Source organism: Cyanistes caeruleus, chromosome 2 (genome assembly GCF_971803275.1).
Source record: "Cyanistes caeruleus chromosome 2, bCyaCae1.hap1.1, whole genome shotgun sequence".
Taxonomy (NCBI): domain Eukaryota; kingdom Metazoa; phylum Chordata; class Aves; order Passeriformes; family Paridae; genus Cyanistes; species Cyanistes caeruleus.
Genome location: NC_141702.1, coordinates 120710525 through 120735854, shown reverse-complemented (window position 1 = coordinate 120735854; position 25330 = coordinate 120710525). Strand labels below are relative to the sequence as shown.

At 50.2% G+C, this 25330-nt stretch overlaps 1 protein-coding gene and 1 long non-coding RNA gene across 3 annotated transcripts in view; one reads left to right on the top strand and one right to left on the bottom strand.

Annotated features, from left to right (window-relative positions):
- The window catches only part of RALGAPA2 (Ral GTPase activating protein catalytic subunit alpha 2), an 85614-nt gene that overhangs the window by 23787 nt on the left and 36497 nt on the right, over positions 1 to 25330 (bottom strand). The window contains exons 33-38 of the mRNA XM_086875220.1: positions 24376 to 25303; positions 24037 to 24108; positions 22958 to 23081; positions 21991 to 22146; positions 15455 to 15613; positions 11448 to 11575 (exon numbers count right to left, since the gene is read on the bottom strand). Coding sequence (XP_086731346.1) covers positions 11448 to 11575; positions 15455 to 15613; positions 21991 to 22146; positions 22958 to 23081; positions 24037 to 24108; positions 24376 to 25303 — 1567 coding nt within the window. The remainder of the gene's footprint in view (positions 1 to 11447; positions 11576 to 15454; positions 15614 to 21990; positions 22147 to 22957; positions 23082 to 24036; positions 24109 to 24375; positions 25304 to 25330) is intronic.
- Positions 5900 to 9030, top strand: LOC111926369 (uncharacterized). 2 transcript variants are annotated; one of them, XR_015283920.1, is made up of 3 exons: positions 5900 to 6574; positions 6746 to 6917; positions 7242 to 9030. It is a non-coding gene; the product is annotated as an uncharacterized LOC111926369 (long non-coding RNA). The 2 variants fall into 2 exon arrangements; XR_002862874.2 differs by having other exon boundaries at positions 5983 to 6574; positions 7123 to 7539.

Below are 25330 nucleotides of genomic sequence, written 5' to 3'. Positions count from 1 at the left end.
GACACTGCACACAAACCAGCACGCTTCCAGACAAAACAGCTGCACTTCCCAAAATGCTCGAGAAAAAAAATCAATTTTTCTTGCAGATCTGCCAGTAACTTAAAATGCTTCAGTCCCAAAAAGAAGCAGGGGAGCACACGTGGATTTGCCAAGTGGGCTGTTTGAAATGTGGGCTCAGGGGTGAGATGATGAACTGGCACACATAAATATTGGAAAAGGAATTGAAAGTGGCTCTTTTGGAAACCTCTCCGCAGAGAAGGCTGTCTGTGCCTTGGACACCCACAGTGCCACAGACCAGCACACTGAAATACCACAGAGCCAGGGGCTCTCTGCGCTCGTTTCACAAAAACCATCTGCAATTTACAGGGTTTGCGTTGCTAAACATGGCCCCAGGCCCAAGACCTTTATTTCCCTTCATATTTTGCTTCTCCAGGATACAGCCTTGCTCAAAGCCCCGGCTAAAACACATACTGGGGGAGGAAAGAATGGCTGGACCGGACAGATGGTCGGCCTTTGGATGCTGAAAGGGATTTTCAGGGAGTTGAGTAGTATGACTTAATTCTTGTCCTGAACATTGGAGGTAAACACAGATCAATCCAAACGGGGCAGAGCACAGCTACAGCCCCACACCACCACGCTGTGCGCAAAAACCAGCGGCAGATCACGAACGTAACAATGCAAAAATCCCCAAGGTTTCCTTTAAACTCCTGCCACTGGAAACGCTGCCTCTCCCGTCTGCTCGGCAAACAGAAATTGAATGCATTTTTTAAAAATGCAGTGATTTATTGCCTGCACACATCACTGACTCAGCATGTTACTGCACAGTCAGAATGCACAAAGGTGAAGCACAGAAAGTCTCAACACTCAAGAGCTTGGCTCCTGCTGATTTCTCCCAGTCCTGGACCACAACAATCTCCCTGACAACTCCAGCAGCAGTGGTGGAGTCTGCTCCATCCCAAAAATCTCCTTGCAGTGAATGCTACATAAAACTAACAGAGCTGTCTCAGGCCTGACGCTCAAAATGTAACAAAAGGATGAAATATGAGGGCAGGAAAACGTGTGTCTGCAGGTATCGTGTTTCTAATCTTCTCCCAGTAAGTACTAGCATGAAAAGTGAAACATTTGGTTCACTGGTCTCTGTGTGTTTTCTTTAGCAATACAAGGGAAGATCCAAAGCTGTCGGTTTGGGCAGTAAAGAACGCTGGAGACCCTGTGAGGCGTTTGTTTGCAAACCCCAGTTTCACAGATACTGTAATTGATGCACAAAGTGGGAACAGAAAGTAAAATCTCCCCACTTTGCTTTCTGAGATCCCAGGACTTTGTGTGTTGACTTTTGGGATTCCAAACTGCACGTTGCTGTGGCATTTAAAACAAACGGAAATGCTGGCATGCAAATCCTATTCAGCAACTTGAGAATACTGAGGGCTTTTACAAGGCAAAGAACACGTTAAAAGTTCATTAATTAACCAGTGCTTGGGAACAGATGGAATGGCTATCTGGGCTCTAATTACTGTAAGTTGGGACAGAGGTTCACAGACCTTAATGAGGTTCAATAAAATGAATGATTACGCATCAATCACAATTAGAGAAACCTGTAAGATGAGCTGAATTATCATGGCAACAAGTCATAAAACACGGGAGCACAAAACCCAACAGGTTCTGCAAAGGCCTAGAAAGGAAAGGTTTCTGAACCCAAGCAGTTCTCCCGGGCTGGAGCAGTGCCTCCCTCCTGCCAGGCTCAGGAGTTGATGGTGAGGGCTGTGCTGTCCCCCTGGCAGCCCCGGGGCTGCTCCAGCCCTCCAAGGCTGCAGGGCATTGCTCAGCCTGCCATGTGTGGCTGCAACTGCTATTCCTGCAATTCAAAACCTTCCCATAACACAGACTGGTATTCAACAGCCAAGGACAGAAAAACCTTCCATTCCTACCACCGGAGCTGCCTTTTCAGAGCCTCAAATCTCCCAGCTTTGAGGGAGGCTGGCAGTGGGGAGAGGACTGCAGTGGTGGGCTGGACACAGAAATTCCAAGTGCAGAGCCCCATTCACGTGTGAGCTGGGGAGTGTGTGAGCATCAGCTTCAGGGCTCGCTCTCCAAGGTGCTCTGTGGCACACTGCCTGAAGGGTGCCAGGCTGGCAAGCACTGCCCTCACCAGCCCCCTTTCAACACCAAGAAGCCAGTCAGGGTCACAGGGACAGCACCTGCTCAGAAAGAGCCCGAGAAAGCCAGGAAAGCAAAGGGGCCAGGAGCTGGAGCTCTGTCCCTGGCTGCCACGGCGCATCTTTGGTGTAGAGGCTTTGCAGAGATGCTGAGCTAGCCCCAGGTTTGTTACACAGGAGATGCCAGTGAGATAACTGAGCAGCCCTTCAGCCCTGCCAGCTGCAAGGTGTGCAGGGGAAGGCCTGTTTTGCTTCAGGAAGCCACAAGGCCAGCAAGGTGTTAGATAACCCACAGTGTCTCACGGGTGACAATCAGCCAGGTGGATGACCCTAAGGGGGTGCCACAAACCCAGCTGCTCGGCACAAGTTACAGTTCTCCACAAAAACTGGCCCAGGCCAATTCAGGGAAGTATTAAAACACAGAAAGTTACCCGAGACTTTGTCTAACAGGAAATACTGTACATGCACTAGATTGTTACTAAACATTAGATTTAAGAAATCATCAAAAGCCATCTGCTGCTGTTCATACAGCAGAACCCTGACAGTTAAAAGCACTGGGAAGAACACACAGAATTACAATGCTGAGGGAGAAAACCCCACAAATTCAATATGCCAGCCAGAAAACCTGTGACAAAAAGCAGCTTTCTCCTATTCCTCTCACTTGATGTCACCATGTTCGTGTCCCCAGTAACAGGATGGCTTTCAAAGCTTTTCAAATGCAGGTAGAGGGGAAGCCTTTCCTCTCTAAAGGACCATGTAAGACTATGGTGCTGCCCATCAAAGTATCTTTTATACAAGGGGCACAAAATTTTCTGTGTCTCCCTCCTTTTGGTGCCAGCTGCACAGAGCTGGTCAGGCTGAAGTGGAGTCAGATCTGTCTCATCTCTTCAAAGCATGGCCAGCACTTAACTCAGCCACTCATTTTCAATAACAGAGAAACAAAGTCATAAGGAAAATCCAACTCTAAGCGTAAAAACCTTTTTTTCCTGCTTAGAAACTTATTCCTTAACTTTTGATTAAGCAATTTCAGCATGTATGGTTCACGGAAACCACACACTGATGTAAGGATCTCTTCAAGAGAGAGAAAGAGGAGTTTGAAAAATGACCTAAACCTGTACTTGTGATTGCATGTGTGCATTGGCACCAGTGCCTGGAGCGCTGGGGAAGAACCTGTGGAAGTGCCCACAGGTGGATCTGCTCTCCTGCAGCTTTTGTGCCTTCCCACCCCGTTTTTGGGAGGAGGGAACAGCCCTGCTGGATGGAAAGCGCCCTTCCAGGGCTGGCAGCCGGGCCTTGGCGAGGACACGGGGCGTCCCACCAGACCCACCGCAGGCTGCGGGGAGCCCCCAGGAGCCCTCGACCATCCCTGGGAAACATTCCCCCAAAATCCCCGTTGGCAGGAGCCTTCAGCTGCTGCAGCGCTGCCCGGGGTCCCCATCACAAGTGGCTCCCGGGGAGCCCGAGCTGGGCCACCACGGAGCCGGCCACAGGTCCCTTTGTTCCTTTGTTGCGCGGAGGGAGCCGGAGCTTCCCGCTGCTGGCCCGCTCCTGCCTCCCACCCGCTTTTTGTCTCCGAGCCCCCGCTCCTCGCTCCCTCCTAGCCAGCCTTTTCAGCACCTATAGAACTCCACAGAAAGCAACCGGGATCTGCTTCAGTTCCCCCCGAATTCTGCAGTTTCATTTGATGATTACGCTGCGAGAACCGAGACGCATCCTTTTAATCTAAATGGCTCGGGGTAATTTAACTCGATTTTATTAAAGCGTCGGAACGGCCGCACAAAGGAATTAGACTGGGAAGGTTAAGAATCAGCGTCAGGGATACCAGCAGCTCCCTCTAGTTGGAAAGTGCATTATTATTGTCCCTGAAGAGCCAGTAAATAGCAAAGATCCCCAAATATTACAAGCTGCTTACACCAAGCGGCTTGGGAACCCGTGCCGGAATACATAATCCTCGTGGATCCACTGGCTGCAATACCTGGATTTATTTCCTCTTAAATGAAAATAACTCTTTATTTTCTACGGAGGCAACTTCCGATTATTTTTTTAATACGTTAACTACCGCAAAATTTTTAAATCCCAGCATTTGACAACGAATCCACTTTGGAACACAAAATCCTGCCGCACGACGGAGCGGCGATTTGCAAACCGGCTTTCGCTGAAATTTAAAATAAGCGTGCATATGCTTTAAATAAATATAGGGTTTCAGATATTGATCCAGAACCCACCTCCTTACATTTCCATGGCTTTGAAACTAAAGAAGAGGCTTTTTAGCCTGAGGGGTTAAAAGTGTGGGTGTGGAAGCGTGCTTTTGTTGGAAAAATTAGCAATGCTATGAGTCATTGTGCATTAGCGGCAGAATAGTTTTGCATCTTGTATGAATCCAGACACCATATGCCATGCGGGGCCGGCCGGCGCTGCGGTGCCACGTGGGCATCCCCAGCGGAAAGGCTGGCGGAGCGCGGCCGGCCCGAACCGCCGGACATTGTCGGGAGCAGCAGGAACAGCTGGTGAGCCAGCAGAGCCCCGAGCCCGGACCGCATGCTAATGAACCCCGAGCCCGGCCGCACAAAGCCCCGAGCCCGGGGGAGCGACCCCGAGCCCGCGGCAGCCGGGCCAGCGCTCGGCCCGCACCGCCGCACCGGGATGGGACGGGGATGGAGCGGGGAACGGGGAATGAAACAGCCAGGGGAACGGGGAATGGGGAAACGGGGAATGGCACTGCCAGTGGAACAGGGAATGGCACCACCAGAGACACAGCGAGTGGCACCACCAGTGGCACTGGCTTCCCCGCCCTGCCAGCCTTACTCATGCACAGCCCAGCCACAGAAACCCAACTCCCTTTGCTGTTCACTGACCCGTCTGCAACAAAACCCAAACAAAAACAACCCTGCGAGTGGAAATTCGCAGCAAAGTTTCCCAAAGATGCAAGGGAGCTTTAGCTATGCACATCCCTTCAAAGTTAATGGGGAGAAACAGCAAAATCATCCAAAATTACTTTGAAAAGCTGTGGAACGAGAACCCCTTGCAAACCTGCAAGAACCACCACAAGATGGGATGAAGTACTCATTAGTAACCCAAATATACTGATTTTGCTTCTGTCAAAGAACCAAAGAATGAGCGAGTGCCTCTCATGAAACACACGTTTCTCTTTGTGTAATCCAGGAGAAAACATTAAGCACCGCAGGACAGACAGGTGTTTGCACCTCTGTGTACACCTTCCTTCCCAGGAAAGGGATGTTTGCTGCTCATAAACAAAGCCCTGGACGGCACCGTGTGCTCCTGCCAGCGAGGCACCCCTCGTCCTGGGCAGTGCCTTGGCAGGGCACCATTACACCACACAAACCACACTATTTCCAGCAAGATCAGAACTTCCCCATCTCTGGCAGAGCTTAAAGAGGCGTGGCTGGGTGTTTTAGGACCCTTGCTTGCAGTACACACACACTAGTAGACATGTCATTTAGAGATCCAAGTCTGAGGGGTTTTTTGGGATTTTTTTTCCTGACACATGTCACACAGTGAACTCACTTTTCACTTAAAAAACATGTTATATTCTCGATGTCACTCAGCTCCAGGTTTGTTTTTGGAACCCTCCATTACATCAGGCAGCAGAGAAAGGAGCCTCTACTACTGCTGGGATTGATTTCGTGCTACCAAAGAGCGCAGAGGCAGCCCAGAGATCAGCAGTTTAAAACTGTGTGTCAAGAGTCAGCCTGGGACTGTCTCAACAACCCTCAGCGAGCCTGGCTGCTCCCAGCCACGGGGAGGACGGTGGTGTCACAGTGCCAAAATGAACTGCAGTGCTGCCCTGCAGCCTCCCTGGCTGCTCCCAGCCACGGGGAGGACGGTGGTGTCACAGTGCCACAATGAACTGCAGTGCTGCCCTGCAGCCTCCCTGGCTGCTCCACAAGCTGTGTGTGTAACGAGGGCCTGCAGCAGGCTCGGGGATGGACACGAAACAGAAGACAGGGAAAGGCCATCCCATTGTGTCCGCAGAGCGCGGCAGCATGCGGAGCTGAGACCTGCAGAAGCATTTTATACTCTTTAGATATGCACCGGCGGGACGCAGTGGATTCTCCGCGAGTCCATGAAGAGCTCTATGAATGGGAGCTGAGGAGCCGCCTCCACAATCCCGTGTAATGCCACCTAAAAGCTTTGCCTCGCATGACTTATTACAGGCTGCAGCAGATTAGAGCATCGATCGCTGCCTGGAGAAGGTTCTGGCTGCGAGCAGGGAAGGCACAGGAGACAGACAGCCCGGCCATCGATCGGGGCCGCGCGGGATGAAGGGCAGAGCCCCGGCCCCCCGGCTCCGGCCGCCCCTGGCCGAGGGTGGCCAGCAGGACCTGCTGCTCCCCACGGCCGCTGGCCACGGACAGGAACTCGTGCCAGCCAGGGCCGGCTGCCTGGCAGAACACCGTCAGGTGCCGTGTCACAGAAACTGTCACAGCTCACACGTGCTTTAGAATTTCACAGCCGTTTCTATCAGCACCCATATAGCTGGAGGGCACCAATTCTGGGGATGAAATAAAGGGGACAAACTGTGAACCCTCTCTGAAAGGAGTAACAGACTTTCCATATCATTTTCCCGGGAGGATCAAACAGTGCCTCGTACCCACAGCAGAGCTCCAAATGCCAGTGCCACAGAACACACACTGAGAGGGACACAAAACACGTCCCACACCACATGAGCCTTCGGAGCATCTGACAGCCATTCACACAATTAAGTCCATCGTAGCAAATACCTTTCTTTCACAGATAAAGCAGGTAAGCAGATCAGGCACTCTCTATTAGGTTAATCAGAAATTGGCTTAAGCCAAGAAAGGGATTTAATTCAGAATTTGAAGCTGATGTTCTTTGCTTAATCTTCTTGGTTCCAGATATTAACACATCTAGGATATATTAGTGTGTCAATATCCGGATGAGATGTAATGAATTAAAGTTATGGATGTCTTTTTTGTTATGTGTTTAGATGGAGTTTTGGCTTTACCCTGCCGAGCTGCTGGCTGGCACAGGTCAGCAGGCACAGCACTGCCAGTACAGGGGAGAAAAGAGTGAGAGAGTTACTCATGTATCAAATTACTTCTCCAGCATAAGGGCTGTGTTTTCCTCAGTCCCACAAAAAGGAGAGCCAACTGTGAGCTGGGAAACGGTGACATCCAGTGCTCAGATATTACGTACGGAGTTCTCATCCCTGCCGTGCTCCTTTGTGCCTGTTCCGACGGACAGACAGCCCCAGCGCCCCATGTCACAGCAAACCAGGGCAGGAGGTGACAGGCACAGCCAGATCAGACCCCTCTGCTGCCCGTAAGAGCAAACCAACTCATCCCAAAAGTGAGATTGTGCACAGAGATCATTCTACAGTCAGTGTGTTAATAAACCCCAGCAAGAACTAGCTCCCCACTTACTCATTCACAGGAAGCACATGTAGTAGCTTGAATTGCTAAGAACATAATTTAAAGACTACCAGAAATCACTGAAAAACACAGGGAAGAAGTCCACTGGTGCTGGCACATGGGACAGGTTCCACCCTCTGCAAGGCAGATTACAAAGAGCTCCTCAAAGCTGAGGTAACATTTCAGACACATTGGGATCTTTTGTACTTTTCTCTAAATTCAGTTAGCATCCCAGTCAGGAAGGACAGAGAGGATGAGAGTTATTTTCAATGGTGGAGGAAAAAAAAACCCAAAGTGGTAAAATACTAGAAATAACATTGAAACAAATTTCAAATTAAGCCAATTCAATCCAAGGAAAAAAGAAACAGCTCCATTTGGAAAGATAACCTGGGCAGTGAGAACTGCATTTCTCTAGGGAATCTAAGAGGAGCTTCTTGCTCCGACATCCCCAAATCCCCAAGTCTTTTTGGAGACTGGGATTGAATTACAAGCCAACTAAAGTGCCTGACACCTGCCAAACTAGCTACATTTTCATGAAGTCTGAAGGTTGACTAGCACCTGAGCTTAGAAACTGTCAGCTTAGAGAGCAGCTGCCAATCAATCAGACCTGTAATACTTCTATCCAAACCCTGGTTTCCCCCATCCTCGGACAAGAGCAGCTCCCAGAGAGGAGCTCTGCTGCAGTGGCACTCCAGATCACACAAGTGTTCAGAAATCCTTCCCAGCACACAGCTTGTTGTGCACAAGCCAGAAGAGCGTGCAGAGATGCACTTTTACAGCCCCACTCCCAACAGGTTTTGTAAAAATCAGCATTGCTGGAACCAGAACAGACCCGTGCTTAGTTATGACATGTAATAATTCATTTGCAAGAGAGGTTGTTCCTTCCTTTCCCCAGCACATGCAAAGGAGGCTTGGATGTGCTCAATACCTGCATAAATATATTCCTTTCAATACAACAGCTGTAGGAAGCTGAAATATTATTTTATGTTCCTGTAAAATTTAGGTCACCTTTATTAGTTATGGTTTCTGTAAGTCCCAGTCACATTTAAGGTCAGATAGTGCCTGTAGAAGCAGCCTGCTGGCTGCTGGGGCACATTGCCTCATGCTCAGCAGTTACTCAAGGATGGCAGGAGTCCCAGTCAGCAGGGCTGCAGCCGCTCAGCCTCAGTGCCCCGTGGCACCAAGGAGGAATAAAAGGGGAGTTTGGAACAAACTGATGCACAATCATCACCGCCCATGGAAGCACTGCGGCAGAGACAGCTGTGCTGTTCCAGAGACAGCTGTGCTGCGCTTGCACCACCCTGGGCTGGCTCCTGCAGACTGCCACCACGTGCCCTTCCATGGACACAAAGAACCTGTAGCCAGAACGGCTCTAAACTGAAGTTTAAAAATAGTTAATTGTTTTTTAATTAAAACTCTCGCCCTAGTGAATTCCTTAAAACCAAAAGTGTTGTGGAAACGTATAAAAAGAGCTTTAAAAAGTCTGATGTGGTGTGCCGCAGTTACCTTCTAGATTTTCGAGGAGATTTCCGCCAGAAGGCTGTATTTGGGCAGGGCAGTGGAATTTGTGTCATCAGGAGCAGGCGGCTGCGGGCAGCACGATGCTCCCGCGGCTCTGCGCTCCCGGTCCCCATGGAAACCGGACTCGGATATTGTCCTCCGCTCGCTGGAGCACCAAGTCGGGAGCCTTTTGTGCCTGATGAGATTTCTTCCACAACCTTCCAGCAACAGACCCTACAGCTTCCTCCTGACTCTTTCCTAATTGAGATGCAAATTAATCTCTGTGGCTGATTACACTTCCCTTACAGCCCCTGACAAGTGCAGCTGTAGCCGGAGTTTACAGACTTTCCAACAAGTGACTTCAGCTGTCACTGCTGGCAGGACGCTGCCCGGCTCCCCAGCAGCACGCAGGGCAGAGCAAGGCGAGTCCCTGCAGGTCCTTCACAGCCTGACAGTGCTCCAGCACTGCTCCCCACGGAACCACTGGCACCAGAGGGAGTGTTTGATCCAAACATCTTCAGCTACCGACCTCCTTAGGGATGATAAGTACCTTTAACATGACCCATGTGTCAAAGAGAAGCTCTCATCCCAACCACAGTTAAGACTGGTGTGCACCAAACATCATCCCTTCCTTTGCCAGGAACACTGCCTTCTATTTCTCCCTCCCACTGACATTTTTTGAGTTATTTCCACCTCTGGTCCGATCAAGACACTTTCATTTACTTCACTTGCACTGCTGGGTCTGCTTGCAGCAGCTGGCACAGCAAACCTGGACCCGAGGCACTCACCCCGTGACAGGGTGAGTGTCACAGACCCTGGGATCTGCCCTGGACAGGCCCAAGCATCACCTTTACACATCCACACACTCTCACTGCAACTGCTGGCTTCAGTGTGCCACAGTCTGCATTGTCCATGAATGAATTACAGATCGCTTTCTGCCCCGCTCCGGCATCGCCCCGATGGGATCTGCCCACCACATCCCCTTTGTCCCACCTCAGGAGTTTCCCACTTTCATTTATCAGACAGACAAGTGGCAGTGGATTCACTACGGACAGCACCGGTGCAAAAGCAGACACAGAAAAAGGCGGACGAGAATGCGGGGCCAGATGAGCTCTGAGCTGCACGGAGCAGAGCCCTGTGGTGCGGTGTCTGTGCAGCTCTGCACCCTGGGACCCTCAGGGACACTCTCAGGGACACCCCTGGGACAGCAGCAGCACGGCCAGCTGGGGAGTGCTGCTCACACACAAAATGCTCAAGGCCAAAACACGGGAGGAGCGAGGGGCTGTGACAGCTCCCTTCTTCCAACTGCTGCTGCTCAGGCCATTTCACTGCACTGTTACTTCAGTATTCAACACTGAGAAACAGACCAAGCTGAATTCTGTTTCAGGAATTTGTTAGATTCCTCTCAAGAAACAGAAGAAAACATAACAAGCCTTGACTCACCTGTCAGGCATTACCACAGTTTGCACAACCACTACCATTACAATGAGTAAACAATTAGTTATTAACACAAATCTATTTAACCTCAATACTAGTTTTAATTTCTGAGGACTTTTGCAAAGTACACTGGATAAAATTTAGCCTTTAAAGAACCCCTAATGAGTACTTCAAGGATATCCTGTTTTAAAAATGTGCATCTCAAACTAATTCCTCAGTGTTCTTTCAAAGATCAAAACATGTCACAGCCTCTTCCTCAAAGTCACACGATCAGAAACACTGAAATCCAACACTCCCCAGAGAAAGCAAAGTGTGGTGGGTGTTTGTCCTGAGGCAGGTGATGAGGTTAGCAGCAGAAGCTATGGAATGCACCATGGCATCATCAGAAGACCCCAGCACGGTGTCACAACTCCTGTCCCAGAGAAGCACATCCTCCAGCCACCTTCCAGACACTGCTGGAAAACAGCTTCTCAAAATGCCCAAACACAGGCATGGCTGGAGCGAAACTGGAATTTGGGACCTGCAACATCTGCATCTGAGGACAAATCCCATCTGTCTTATTAATGTAATGAGTCCGAGTGAGGTTAATTGGATAGGATAAGAGCATGGCTGAGCTCTGGCTGCCAGCCTGACAGGCACAGTCCACAACTTGCAGCTTGCTTTCACACTGGCAGGAGATACCACCTCTCACAGACCAAAGCAGCTGTGCTGAGCCCCAGCCCAGCAGCAGTGAGATGGAAGCTGCTGGAGGGAGATTCCTGGGACATTTCCATCCCATTTGGAACACCCCGGACGGCGGCTGGGTGCAAACCACCAAAACCACTGAGCTGGACGTGAAGAAAGCCCCGAGCTTTGCCAGTGAAATCGAACAGGAAGGGTTTCCATGCCAGCCTACCTCTCTGCAGGACGATGCTCCAAGTGAGGGCCCTACCAAGGGGGGCCTTGCCCCGTGGAGAAAGGATACAAGCTCTGGTAGAGGGGGATGAGGGACTTGACGGCTCTGCTGGCGTTGATGCACGTGGCACAGACCAGGCTGGGCAGCAGCTTCGCGGTCACGATGGCGCCGTCGAAGAGGGGACCGAAAAACGGCACCTGGGCACCCCAAAACAGAAAAGCAGGCTTCAGAACCACGGCAGGAGACTGCTACAGCATTTTGCCACCAAAGAGCGTGACCACATTGTTTCCCACACTGAGACATTCATCCCCCGCGCTGGTGAGCGTTTAAAGCGCCCATGAGTGCCCTCAGCACGCTACACGGACACACACACGTCTCAGAACATTCTGCTGGCTAAGCACGAGCTTGGTACACTTAAAAACTGAGGCCATCTACCAATCTGCAATCAATATGCCTTTGGCAGGGGATATTAAGAGCTGCTTCCCATCTGGGATCCCAACGGGAGACCCTGATTCACTGCCTGACTCCAACACTGGCAGGAGGTTTTGCAAAGATGTATTTCCTTCAGATAATCCTCTATAAACTCCTTCCGTGGACTTCACAGGAGAGAAAAAAGCCTTGAGCTGGTCCAGGATAAGGAGGCAAAGGGGATGGCAGAGAGCAGGGCTGGGACAGGCACAAAGGGCACAGCCCAGCAGGTCAAGGTGCCCAAATGCTGCTCCTTCAGGGCCACCTCCACAGGAAACCCCTGTGTGACATCCTCTGGTGACCTAAGGCTCTGCAGGTAAAGACTGCACTAGGTACAAGAGACACTTCCTAAAAGTAAACCATGTCCAGAACTGCTGACCCAGAAAACATTGATGTTTAAATACATAACTTTCAGTACTTACAAAGTACTCAAATTCATTTCCCTCTCACAGACTCAAAACGAAGAAACCAACCCCCCAACTGAAGCCCTAGACAGAAGCCAGCAGCAATTATTAATATTTAAGCTATGGATTTTTTCCATCTGTACAGAGGCTTATCACATAAATAAATACCCTCTATTATTCTTCTCCAACTGCTTGTGGGTGACTGTGACAGTCATTCAATAAATGGACAAAGGGAATAATATAAATCCCCTGCATCTAGGGAATTCCTCTAATTAGAAGTGGCAATGAATTACAGAAGAAATTTGGGTTTAATGTAACATCTGCAAATGACAGCTGTCTCTGCACACACTTATTCTGTCATTCCTTTACTTAAAATAATTACCCACCCCCCAAAAAAACCCAGAAAAGTGTAATATGTTTCCATAGCGGTTTTGCCTTCTTTTCAGTTTGTTTATTTACTGCTGGCATTACTGTCCAGGAAGGGAAGTTGGAAGGGAAGGGGACAGAGGAAAATCTATGCCACCAAAATGATAATGTTATGGAGCATCAAGTCTTTGCCTCTTTAGGCAGTAACGCTTTTAAGTGAAATTTTCACCCCATGCACTGTCTAGAAGCATTGATGGCAAGAAAAAACGATGTAAAAGTACAGATGAGGAGGCTAAATGTGTTCTAAAGTGAGGACACCACACAAATACCAGAATCGTAAAGTCAGATCAGCAGATGCTGCTGGGGCAGGGAAATTCCCTGCCGGCCTTTTTGGACAAGTGGGTTTTGCTTACAGCACTTGCAGTCAGGGTTTCACAGCCGGCAGGAGCTGGGGAGCAGGGCAGGCTGTGTCACCAGAGGATTTACAGATTTAACCCACGTGTGTCCCAGCCAGGGAGAGCAGCAGCAGCAGCGGGGGCTGCGGAGCCATCCGAGCACAGAGCTGGGAATGGCTTGTTCCCCGGAGCTGCATCCAGCCAGGGGAGCCCCATCCAGCCAGGGGAGCCCCATCCAGCCAGGGGAGCCCCATCCAGCCAGCTTCACTCATTCCCACGGGGACTCTGCCCCAGCCAGGCCCGGGGGAGCTCCGCACCCAGCTCCCATCACCCAGCCCGGGAGAGCAGGGCTTCGGCAGCCACCACAAACAAACAGCCTGCTCTGACAGGAATCAATTAAAAAAAACCACAGAGGGAAAGATCCCCTTCTGTGAGCACTCCAAATGTCACTGCAAGTTATCCGTGAAGCAAAAATTAATATTCGGCCCACTGCAAACACCTGCTTGGTTCCAATTTCCGACAGCAAAATCATTATTTCTGTTGCTCGCAGTAAAAGTAGGCAAGGTTAAATAAACCTTGCGAGCACAAAGACTGCCCCTCTACAGCGAGCAGCGCTAGTTAAAAGAGTGGGGAATGGGTAAATTATTGTACCAAATGGCTGAGAATTAATCTCTGATGACGAGCTGCAATCTAACGAGGCATCTGTGTCCCAGGGAAGCCGCAGCATGTCCCTGGCGGTATGTGCAGTGCGGAGCCTGCCTGGCATGCTTTGTCCCCTCTCGCAGGCAGCTTTTCCTCTCATTGTTCCCAATATCCTCGTGCATCTGTGACGCGTGGAATGCATTCACACTAACAGACTTACTATTGTCTTCCCTCCCAAGCTTTGTCGGGCAAAGACTGCAGCACGGTTCCTGATAATTATATTGCTTAATTAATCAAGACAAAAAAAATTTGCAAATCATTGCCCGGTTGCCAAGCAGGGAGATCAAAAATGAAAACAATACAAGCTGAAGCAACATAACAAAAGTAACAGCTATCTGATCAGAAATTCTTCTATAATGAAGCTATTAATGCTAAAGCGGTTAATGTTAACATTGCTCCAGGTGTCTCTACTTGGCTGCAAACAAAAAGGCTAACATTATGGATATAAAAGGCCAAATGTTGCCATGGATTCTGTAACCTGATAGAGAGGACAGCCTTTTCATTCGATTAGGGAATGCAATTTAAATGCCAGGGACTGAAGCCAAACAACAGACATTTCTCTCTGCAAGGCTCGTTCATTCACCCTGGGGTCAGTAGCTGGTGAACAAAAGGTCAGCCACACTTGCCCTGGAAATGTCTGGATTAATTTTATTACATTGTAATGGTTTGTACTTTAAATGTAGGGATAACACTAAATTTCCAGTTAGCTCTTCTTCTGGCTGCCCGTTGGGGGGTTTTGACTAATATGTAAGATGACACAGCTTTTCTCCATCGCTCCAGAGAAGTCTCAAGCGTGTTCCTAGCGCTAAATTCTCATTTCCCTGATGGAACATTAAAAGCTAAAATGTGCAAACGCTAAACCGCACAGCTCAACACCAAGCCCAAAAAAAAAAAAAACCCCAGCAACTCACTATTAGAAAATTTTCAAGTTTGAAACGTCAACTGACAAAGCACTGGGTGTCAATATCCAACAGCTCCATCATTCACAACTCAAAGTGTCCACAGCTGGTCAATATGGGATGTGATGGAGGCATTTTCCACAGCTGGCTACTCCTTCGGACAAACAGCGTCCCTCACATAAGGCAAAAGGTATTTATCACACTGATTACTCTCACAAAGTATATTTTATGCATATTTTTGCATCCATAATGTACCAGACAAGCATTTACTGAAGCGGCTTTTTCGCACACAAGCACAGATGTACATACACACACCTCTGACGTTTTGCAAAAAAATGTGTTTTTTTCCAAAAAACGTCTCGAGTGTGAATCTCCCATGGTTTGTTTGATGACAGGATGGGCAATGCCTGCATCATCCCAGCAGTCAGGTGATGGTGGCAGTCCCAGGGACGTGTGGGGCTCTGCTGGGTGCCGTCAGCACAGCAGTGACCCCACACCACCAGAGGAACTCAGATCACGAGTGCTCTGCTCGCACTGCCTCAGAGGACATTCACAAGGGGTCAAATGCTGCTCTTTGCCCCGTAACTTCTGCGGGCTGAGAATTCTGAGGTGTTCCTCTCAGCGCCAAGGATGGCCACAAATGAATGAGCAGCCACTCTGATCACCACCAGTAACTCCAGATTTAGAGTTAACTCACGGCTCAGCTCATTTTCCAGCCGAGATGGACAGACTGATTTCGTTCTCCCTGGGGAAAAAACAACGCTCAAACTGAACTGCTGTGCCTCGCTTAGAGCGCTAGAGCCGCCGCTCCCCGCGCAGCACCAGACAGCAGCAGGACCCACCTCGGGTTTCTTCATGATCTCGATGAAGAACATGTGGTTCTTCATGGGGTAGATGACGATGAGCACGTCCCCGAAGTCGGTGGGGATGATGCCCCTGCGGTAGTTGCGGGTGTGCTCGGACCACACGATGTGAACCTCGTCGTTTCCCAAGTGGCGGAGCTGCAAGGGCAAATTGGCTCTTTATTAATCCCGGCGATAACCGCGCCGCGCGAGGGGTCACGGCTCGCAAATTGAATTACAATGCTCGATAGCAGCAATATTTCATTACAGAAAAGTTAAAATATTGTTTTTCTCCAGTTGCTCATGAAAGCATCAGCTCAATAATTTGCTTCATTTAGAACTCATTGTTGTCTGATGGCTTAATTAAGTCATTATCAAACTAGCCATTAGCACGATATGTAAATGTACATTACCTACAGTGATTTAAGATGGAAAACTGAATTACTGCAACAAAGCATTAACCAACGGAGCATCGTATTCCAGCTAAAATAAGGCAGCTGTCACAGAAATATGAAATGCCTTGACTCAGAAACTGCCTGTCATGAGCCACTATAACTGAATTTATTATCCACAAACATTTCCTCTCTGACTGTGTCTGGAGGGGGCTCCTGCCTGAAACGTCAGCAAAATATCTGGGCAGTGTGAAGTACATTAGAATGGGAGATACTGTGGGAGTTACACCTTTCCCTTTGGAGCAGAGCTGCATGAAATACGGATAAAATTTAAACATGAGCACACAGAAAGCATCCGAGAGCCTGTGTGTGTGTGTGTGTGTGTTTGCTCTGCTGCTGGAGGAGCTGGAGGTGATCTAACAGATGGCAAAAACTATTTGGCAATCACGTACAAGCCTCACACAATGGTTTCAACTGTAAGCTTTAAAGTTAAAATGTAATCCACACGCAGAATGCCAGCTCCGAGCATAAAGAGAATTTAAGTCCCACTTAAAGCTTAAAAGACACCCCCCACCCTCCAATTTGGTGCTACCCCTGGAACAATGTGCACAATAGACGGAACAAAGAAGCCAAAATGAAGCTCTGCTACTTCACTCTGTGTGGGGGGAGAGAAAAAAGGGAGGAGAAGGTGGTGATTTTCACTGGTAAATAACAACTAACCCCAATGCGCTTTGGATCAGCCCACACTGTGCTGATGAATCTTCCCTATTCAGAACCAGGAAAAACTTTCACTCCTACATATTGGTGGCAAACTGGACCCCTCAGTCACGAGAAATGTGGCAAAACCAACACCTTGTGGAAAATAAAAAAGTTATAGCTGTGAACTTGGCTTACAGCTCATGTTCCAGCATAGTGAAGTAAAGCTCAGATCTCAGAAGGACTGAGATTCTCAGTTTATTTTAAACAAAACAGAAGATAACAATTGTGATTTATTAACACCCATGAATAAAAGGTAATTTTAGCTCTGTTTGAAGGAAACATGAACCATTTTTGTCTTGGAAAAACACAGGAACACTAACAATACTATTAACAGAGCTTCTTACATGTACAAAGCAAGTAGAAATTGCTGTTCTTGTGGCCACCTCGATATCTGTGCAGAAGCTCAGTAAAAACCAAGCAGCACAAAGGAAAACACTCACCTTGGGAATGCCATGAACTGACAGGCACCAAAGGCAGCAGGAATTTACACACAGGACAAAACCCTGACCTCGCTCTCCGTGACCAGGTGCAGCCAGGCCACCTCCAAAGCCATCAGAAGCAAGATGTCAAGTTTAGTTTTACACAGCCTGAAGCCCATCTGGTGAGGAGCAGGCTTTGTGCCCAGCAGGTCCCGGATGCTGGGGGTGCCTGGCCAGGCTGTCCCAGCCCAGCCCAGCTCCAGGAAGCCCCACCAGGCATTGGGAAGTGCCCATGAGTGCCAGCACTGGCTCCCCAGCTCAGAGAGCCCAGGGTGGTGGCACCTGGCAGCCTCTGCTGCAGGAAGCCCAAGAAATCATCGTGGACACGGAATTCCACGAGGCAGAGGGCCATTCACAAACCCAGCCCAGCTCCCCAAGGAAAGGCTCTGTGCTGCCATGCCTCCTGTGGCTTCTGGGGTGAGAAACAGCACATGCTGCTACAGAAACACTCATCAAAATATGCCCAAATACTGCTCCAGGGACCCTTGTTAAAATCCCAAGGAACTGTTCTGATGATAATTGAACGCTCTGTATTGATCTTGCACCCTTCAGAACAACATTCAGTGAAGAAGGGCACTCAGTTGAACCAACACTTGCTGTGCTCATGAGCCTGCCACAATCCCCAGCGTGTGCCAGACTTGTTTCAGAGCTTGAGTCACTGCCCTTGTTTTGAAGCCACACATCCTTAAGCAGCACACTTAGGAGGCACAACGTTACAAAGGAAAAATTGGCATTAATCAAAAATATTTGTTATTGAGAGATAACTCCATTGATAAGAGGCCGTTAGGATAATCTCATCAGTGACAATAAGCCAGCTGCTATTTCCCTGTGTTTTTTATTCAGAACAGCAGCTGTGGGGCAGACTCAGTGCCCCAAAGGACTTCAGCAAGTTGTGCTGAAATGTCCAAAGCCCCACGGACGAGGCGTGCGGAGCCAGAGCTCCAGGCTGTGCTCTCCTCCCAGTTTAGGGGTGGGGGGAATAAAGAAAAAAGCTACATTAAAAAAAGCCACAGCAGCCAGGAAATCAGATTGGTTTTGAGAGCAAGCCCCAACAGCGGTCTGGGCTGATGGCTCTGCGCACACTGCGAGGGAAGGCAGCCGTGCACTGCAGCGTGTCCTCCCCGCCCCACGGGAGCTTGGCTAACGGGGCTGGGACACTGCCCCAGGCCTGAGCCAGCCCCACTGTGCTGCTCCAGAGCCCCAGCCCCATCCCCAGAGCTCCAGCCTCAGATCCAGCCCCATCCCCAGAGCTCCAGCCCCAGAGCTCCAGCCCCATCCCCAGAGCTCCAGCCTCAAATCCAACCCCATCCCCAGAGCTCCAGCCCCACATCCCCATCCCCAGAGCTCCATCCCCAGAGTCCCAGCCCCACATCCCCATCCCCAGAGCCCCAGCCCCACATCCCCAGAGCCCCAGCCCCACATCCCCATCCCCAGAGCCCCAGCCCCACATCCCCGGGCCGGCAGGCAGCGCTGGTCACGGTGCACACCTCCGGCATGACCTCCTTTCCCTGCTAATTGCATTACACAGCCAGCTGGCTCCAGAGAGGAGTCGTCTGTTTGACTGAAGAATTCCTGCTTTTGGGGAGCCATGGCTGCTACTTTTGCTAAGTAACAGTGGGGCCTGACATCCCCATTGTCTGGCTGACTGTGCGCCCATCCTAAAATCTAAGTTTTACTTGTAAATTAACCGAGAAACTTCCTGCCAGAGCAGGGCTGCCTGGAGACTGATAATGTGTGCCTTTCATTCCCTTTCACTCTCACTGTATCACTGCCAATTTGTTTTTCTGCTGCTCGCCAGCCTGAGGCCATAAAAGCCTTGTAAGACATAAGTGCAATTATAGTCCTGGAGTCAAATGAATTGGACAAATCCAATAGCACAGCTCTGTCCCCACTCTGCAAACCCCTACAGCAGTCAGATTAGCTGCTAAAAATCTAATCTAGCCCCAGCTAACAAATTTCTGCAGCAAAGGAGCAAGAGTTCAGTATGGGGTTGCTACCAGATTTCTGAATTGAAAAAGTTCTGCTCTGACAATGGAGAGGATGGAATAAATCACTGAGAAATTCGACAGCACATCTTTAAACCGTTAAGCACAATTTGAGCAGAACGAGACAGGGACGGTAGGATGCCATTCCTGGGATTGATTTTCACTCTTGCCACAAGACAGGCAGATAAAGTTTGGAACCAGTGATGCTGAACCCTACAGCAGCAAAAGAGATGAGCTGAATTTTGTTTACTTCACTAGAAAAGATTTCTGTCAGGGACAAGACTTATTTGGAGAGGGGTTTTTCTTTCTTTCTTTCCCTCTTTCTTCCCACCTGAATTAGCAACATAATGTCAGCCTCAATACCTCAAATTAATAAATGTAGACTGCAAATGACAGCTCTACGGCACAAAGGGGCCAAGTTCATCCCCAGTGGAAACACACTTATTCTGGGGAATTCATACCAGAACTTAATTTATCCTTGTGCTCAGTAAAAATAAAGAACCATAATAACATATTGAAGTAAAATTACTGCATCTGCTGAATTCCCCAGCCCCCAGAATTTCTGGCCTTGCTCTGGCCCCCCCAGGCCAGCAGGTCCTGTTCAGCTGGGAGCGTGCTGACAGGGATGAAGCCTCTCTTGGTGAGAGGGGCAAAATAAGCAGAGAAAAAAACCCAGCAAAGATTTCAGAGATTCGTGGGACCTCAGACCCCCAGAGGGAGGGCAGGAAAAAAGGAGCTGAGGCGCCCACTGCATCCTGATGAAGTTTTCTCCTCGCAGCACCACTCTCCTGCAGGAGCAGAATGAATGTCAAGGGCTTCCATCTTTCTCTCCCACAACACTCCCACGAACAAAAGCATTGATGGCAAGAAGTAATAAATATCAAATAATCCTTCTAACCCGGACATTCTGCCCCAACAATGTGAGGCAAGGACCTAAGCCCAGAGAGTTGCCCACCTTCCAGAAAGTGCAGTGCTTCTGAAATGCACCTTTTCTGCACTCACAGCTGCAGTTCTGTAAAATCTGTCAACAATCTGTGCTGATCTGCACAGAACTGCATGTTTGCTCCCAACAGAGCTGTGACAAACGGAATGAAACTGTTGTGTGTGGAACCATGGACGAGCGCACACTGAGAAGTCCTCTGGAAGTCACCTGGAGCCACTGCTTGCAGCTCCTCAGGTCCATGAGCTTGCTCAGACATTTGTCCTTCACCAGAATTCCCCGTCTGATCCCTGCAGGGTGCCATTCCTAGAGCAGATCTCAGGTTTTTTGAGAAGGTCCTAGAGCAATTCCTTTGCAGTTATTTTCTGTAGACAGCATATGCTGGAGCTGGCCTGGCTTCCTGGCACTACAAAACTTGGAGACTGACAGCTACTAAATGCTTTTGGTTTCTGTTTCTCACAGAGAATTCTCTTGGAGCAAACGCAATAGCTAGACCCTCAGGGTCTGTGATAACCCCTAACATACATGAGAATTAGGAGAATAAGTGGACTGTTTGCAGCTAAACCCCCACCTTTTTCCCCTTGTGGTAGCTCTGCCACACCGTGCTCTCCTCCCAGGTGATCAATTACTCTACAGCCAGAATTACCCCAGTGTCTTTGCCAGGCTCCCACAAAACCCAGGGCTTAAAAGGGAAGGTTACACTAAATAAATGGCCACACTTTGTGTAGGAAAAGGAAGTCTGGGAAAGATATGGCAGCAGTTCTCAGACATGCATAAGTGTGCTGCAAAATAACTTGCCCCTTGCATGCATGTGAAACATCAATCAATGGGCATAAATTGAAGCCAAGTAGGCACTACCAGAGATTTTCTTCATGGTACAAGAAGTGGAGCATAGGAATATGGAGTATGCTGCCTAGGGAAACTGTAAATCATTCATCACTGGAGTTTTGGTCTAGCAGCTGGACAAATACTGGTCAGGAGCTGCAAAAATACAGACAGTCCTACCCTGGTATGGTCACAGAGACTCTACAGCCCTGTCCTACACACCACTGTCCCCCTCTGAAGCACTCAGAGTACTTCTTTCCATCGCCTTGTGCCTATGAAGGTAGAGAGTTACACACAGGAAGAGAAATACGTCGTTTTGCTGACTTTTTTTTAAATGACAGATATCACAATAAAAAAAGACAAGATAAAAAAGGACTTCAGTGTGAAACACTGGGCAGTTTTTCAGAACCAGTAATCAGAGATTCCACCTTTATATTTGAAAGAAAAGCACACATCCCTCCGAAACCAACTGGACAGCAAACACTGAGGGACAGAGGTACAGAGCGCTCAGAGCAGAGCCCCTCGGTGCACTGCATGGCTGCTGCAGCATTACTGATGCATGCTAACAACCTCTGCAGGACAAGCTGCCAATCCCAATTGGAAAGGCAGAGATTTGGTATGCCCCAAAAACCTTCTCTGAGTCTAAGCAGCAGCTGGCAAACAGCATCATCCGAAATAGCTCCTCGTTAGGAAAGGCGAACAATTAAGCAGCGGTACCAGCAGAACTCTGAGCTAGGCTCTGGCTGTCTGAGGCAGAGGCTGCTTGTCAGACTTGTGTGCCCAGCTGGCTCCTGGCCTGAACTCAGAGCTGGCTGCTTGGGTTCCAGCCCCCTTTCTCTCTGCTGCTCTGCACGGGACGAGCCCTACCCAAGGTTTTACCACGCTGCCTTTGGTTGCTTTGTTCTACCAACCTGCAGCAGTTTTGGCAGGCAGACAACGTACAAATGAAATTATTGCTAATATTATTACTCACGGTGGCATTTGAGGCTACCGTGGAAATGTTAATTGTGTTTCAGAACCCAGAATTTAGATGCCATTTAATTCAGCTAACCCAGCTGCAGAGCACCACGTGGCGCCGCAGGGACGGCCAGCAAGAGCCGCCTTCGCTTCCGACCTCCAAGGGAGCACTGCCTGCAACACCCTGCAGAGCCCTTACCTTTTTGGTCAGGGAGTCGTCCGAGTCGGAGGGCATCCTGGTGGACACGTGGAAGATGATCTCCACGGTGGAGGTGGCGTAGTAGGGCGCGGTCTGCCCCGTGCTGCCGTTGCGCTGCAGGCCGCCCATGAACCCGCAGTGCGTGGACAGGTCGACCTGAGGGAGCCAAAGGCACCAACAGCAGCCACCTGAAAACACTCATGTGCTGCCAGCACCTGCTTCTGTACCAGATTAATGAAATCACCACCCAAGCTTTCCACAGCCATCCATCCCAGAGAAAAAAGCAGCCTTCCCCTCCAGCTCTGCAATCCTTCTGTTAGATTTGTCTTTCCCGTACCTGTATCTGACATTCACTACAAGTAAATCTCTCTGAACTCGCTCCTGAGTCATTATCTGCCCAGCTGTTTTACCTTCCTCCCGCAAACAGCAGCAAGGAAACAACAGCACCTTGTGACTCAGGGCTCTGTGGGGCTCACAGCTCCCACTGCCGGGAGCATCACAACTGGCAGAGAGAAAGAGAACCAGAAAAACTGCACAAGAAACCAAAGATTCGGACAGAAAGAAAAACCATAAAGAAATTATTCCAGAAGCTTATTCTGAGGAAACACCTCTCTGAAGTCAAGGCTGAGTCCAAAGGCTCATTTGCTTTCCCAACAGCACCAGTCTGAGGATGCTGCATCCCCCTGCAGCACTTGGATGCTTAAACAGGACACGAATTTACTCTGGATTTCCCAAACACCAAAGTGCTCGTGGAATTTAGATTACGACACAGCGTTTTGACAAAGCAAATTAAACCCACGCATGTCACAAAGAGCGCCTGTGCTGGGTGAGTGCGTGCTCACACTCGGGAGCTAAAAGCTGCAGGCATCGGTGTGCAGCAGGGTTTGTTCTGTGCGTGTGAATTAAAAACTGTGCAGGGCCAAGAGAACTGTGCAACAAGGGAAGTTATCTAAATTATGGCTGTTACCTCCCAGCCCAGCCCAGCAACAAAATCTTCGTAGGCCTGGCTTCCCCTGGCGTTGGCCAGGATGGAACACTTGTCCTCCTGTCCCTCGGCGATGTAGAACACAGCGATCTTGTGTGTCTCACGGCTGCCACGGCAGGGAAAAGGAAACCGAGGTTAAACCAGCTCAGAATTATCTTCCAGGTCCCCCTGCACTCCCAACCTATGGCCAGGTGCCACAGCCAGCCCCGTATGTCACAGCCCCCTGCCCAAACACCTCGCTCGCTTTTAGACCTCCCCGCTGTTCTGCCACCAAAACCTCACTACAGGGACACCCCGGTTCCGAGAGCAGCGCCAGGCCCGCTCCTCCCGTGCGTCAGCCACACAACTGGTGCCCAAATTCCAATGACAGGGTTAATGACTCTGCTCTGTGCAGCACTGCACAGACAGCAAGGTGGCACAGGTGCTAATGGGAGCATAATTTGACCTACAGAATTTTAATTACGGGGTGATGACATACAAGGCAGAAGAAACATCACTGACTTTGAGACCCTGGGCAGAGTTTTACAAGGCTGACAGGGACAGTTGGCTTCTCTGGAAGCACACAAAGCGCACTGGATGTGGAAATTGTTGGGACAGAAGGAACTCAGAACTCTGCAATGCTGCAGATGTTTTTCAAGCAGCTCCGTGTCAGGCAATGAGAAATTAAACGCAGCATTCAGAACTCCGTTCTACCTCTTGCTGGCTGGGGAGCAGTTCTGGGTAGGTCACCCCGCAAAGTACTGCTCCTGACGTAGGGATCACCCTGCAGGAAATCCTGTCAGCTCAACCCAGGTCACTAGCAATTTGATTTGCTCTCCTCTCAGCTAAAGCAAAATTGAGAAAAATCTGTTTTATTATTTGCCAGTGATTCGGAGCTCTCTGTACACAGAGAATGTGCCAGCACAGGCGGCTTCTCCGTTCAGGCCACAGAACTCTGGCGAAACAACCAGTCCAATTGCTGTACCACTACTTGGATTCAACAGGAACAAAGTTTTGGCTCTGGTGACTCCTTGGGACACACACAAACCTTATCAATGCTGTGTTCAGTACACATCACCTACCATTGGCGGGAATCCAGATTTTTCAGTTCTCGCAGTAACTTTGAATTTTTCTTCAGCAGATGAAAGCTTTTCCTGAAAATAAAGAAAGAAGGGTTTGAAGGCAAATGCAACACAGCGCAGACACGGTATTTCATCTTCCAATAAGCTAAGAGAATTAACCCAGTATGATTTCCCAGAGTTACTGCTCTACACAATCTACTGACGTCTCTTTCAAATAATCACCGAGGTTCAAAGCTCCGCTCTTACCCCAGCTACACGATCCTCGCTTCCTTAAGCGCATTTGGGATTAGAAACCGAGAAGGGCACGCTAAGCACGTTCTGGATGCTCTCTCTCCCTACCTTCTGTCCCAGGAGTTCATTCCCAAGTCGTCCAGCAGCAGCCGGCAGAAGTAGAAGGAGGCCTGTGGCTGTGCTGGCGGCGGTGGCTGCTGGCAGGCCAGGCTGGGGCGGCGCCGGGAGCCGCAGCTCAGCACGAAGTCCCTTTCGCGGGCGCTCTGCCGCAGCAGGGCCTCGCTGAGGGCGCGCTCCTGCTCGGCGCTGAGGGCGCGGGGCGGCGGCGCCGGCTCGTTCAGCCTGCGCTGCGGGTGCGGCAGGCACTCGGGGCTGCTGCTCCCGATGCGCTCCAGCAGCTGGTCCAGCGCGTCCTCGCCCTCCTCATCGTCCTGGCACGGGCCCAGCTGCTGCGTGTCACTGTCCTGGCACGGGCCGAGCTGCCGCGCCTCACCGGTGAAGCTGTCCTGGCACGGGCCGAGCTGCTGCACCTCGCTGTCCCGGCACAGGCCGAGCTGCCGCGCCTCACCGGTGAAGCTGTCCTGGCACGGGCCGAGCTGCTGCACCTCGCTGTCCCGGCACAGGCCGAGCTGCTGCGCCTCACCGGTGGCGGTGCCGCGCTGAGGCGGGCGGCCCTCCAGGGGCCCGTAGAGCACGCGGCCGTCCCACGAGTACTTCCCCGAGATGTCCCTGACGATCACCCGTACGTCCGAGGGCGCCGCGGCCGGCTCGGGGCCCGGCCTCTGCTCGGCGGGGAGCTGGAGGTAGGAGATGAGAGTGCTGTCGTTGAACACGAAGAGCTGCAGGTTGGGGCTGCGGAACACTTCCGAGCACAGCTCGGAGGACTCCACGTAGGAGTTGTCGTGGTTCTCGCTCAGGAGGCTGTGCAGGATGGCGGGGCCCCCGCTCAGCGGGTAATGGCTCAGGTGATTCACCAGGTGAGTCATGACCATCCGCGCCGTCAGAGGGATCAGCTCCAAATTCCTCCTCCTCTTCTCTGGAAGCACCGAGAAAAGCACAGCGG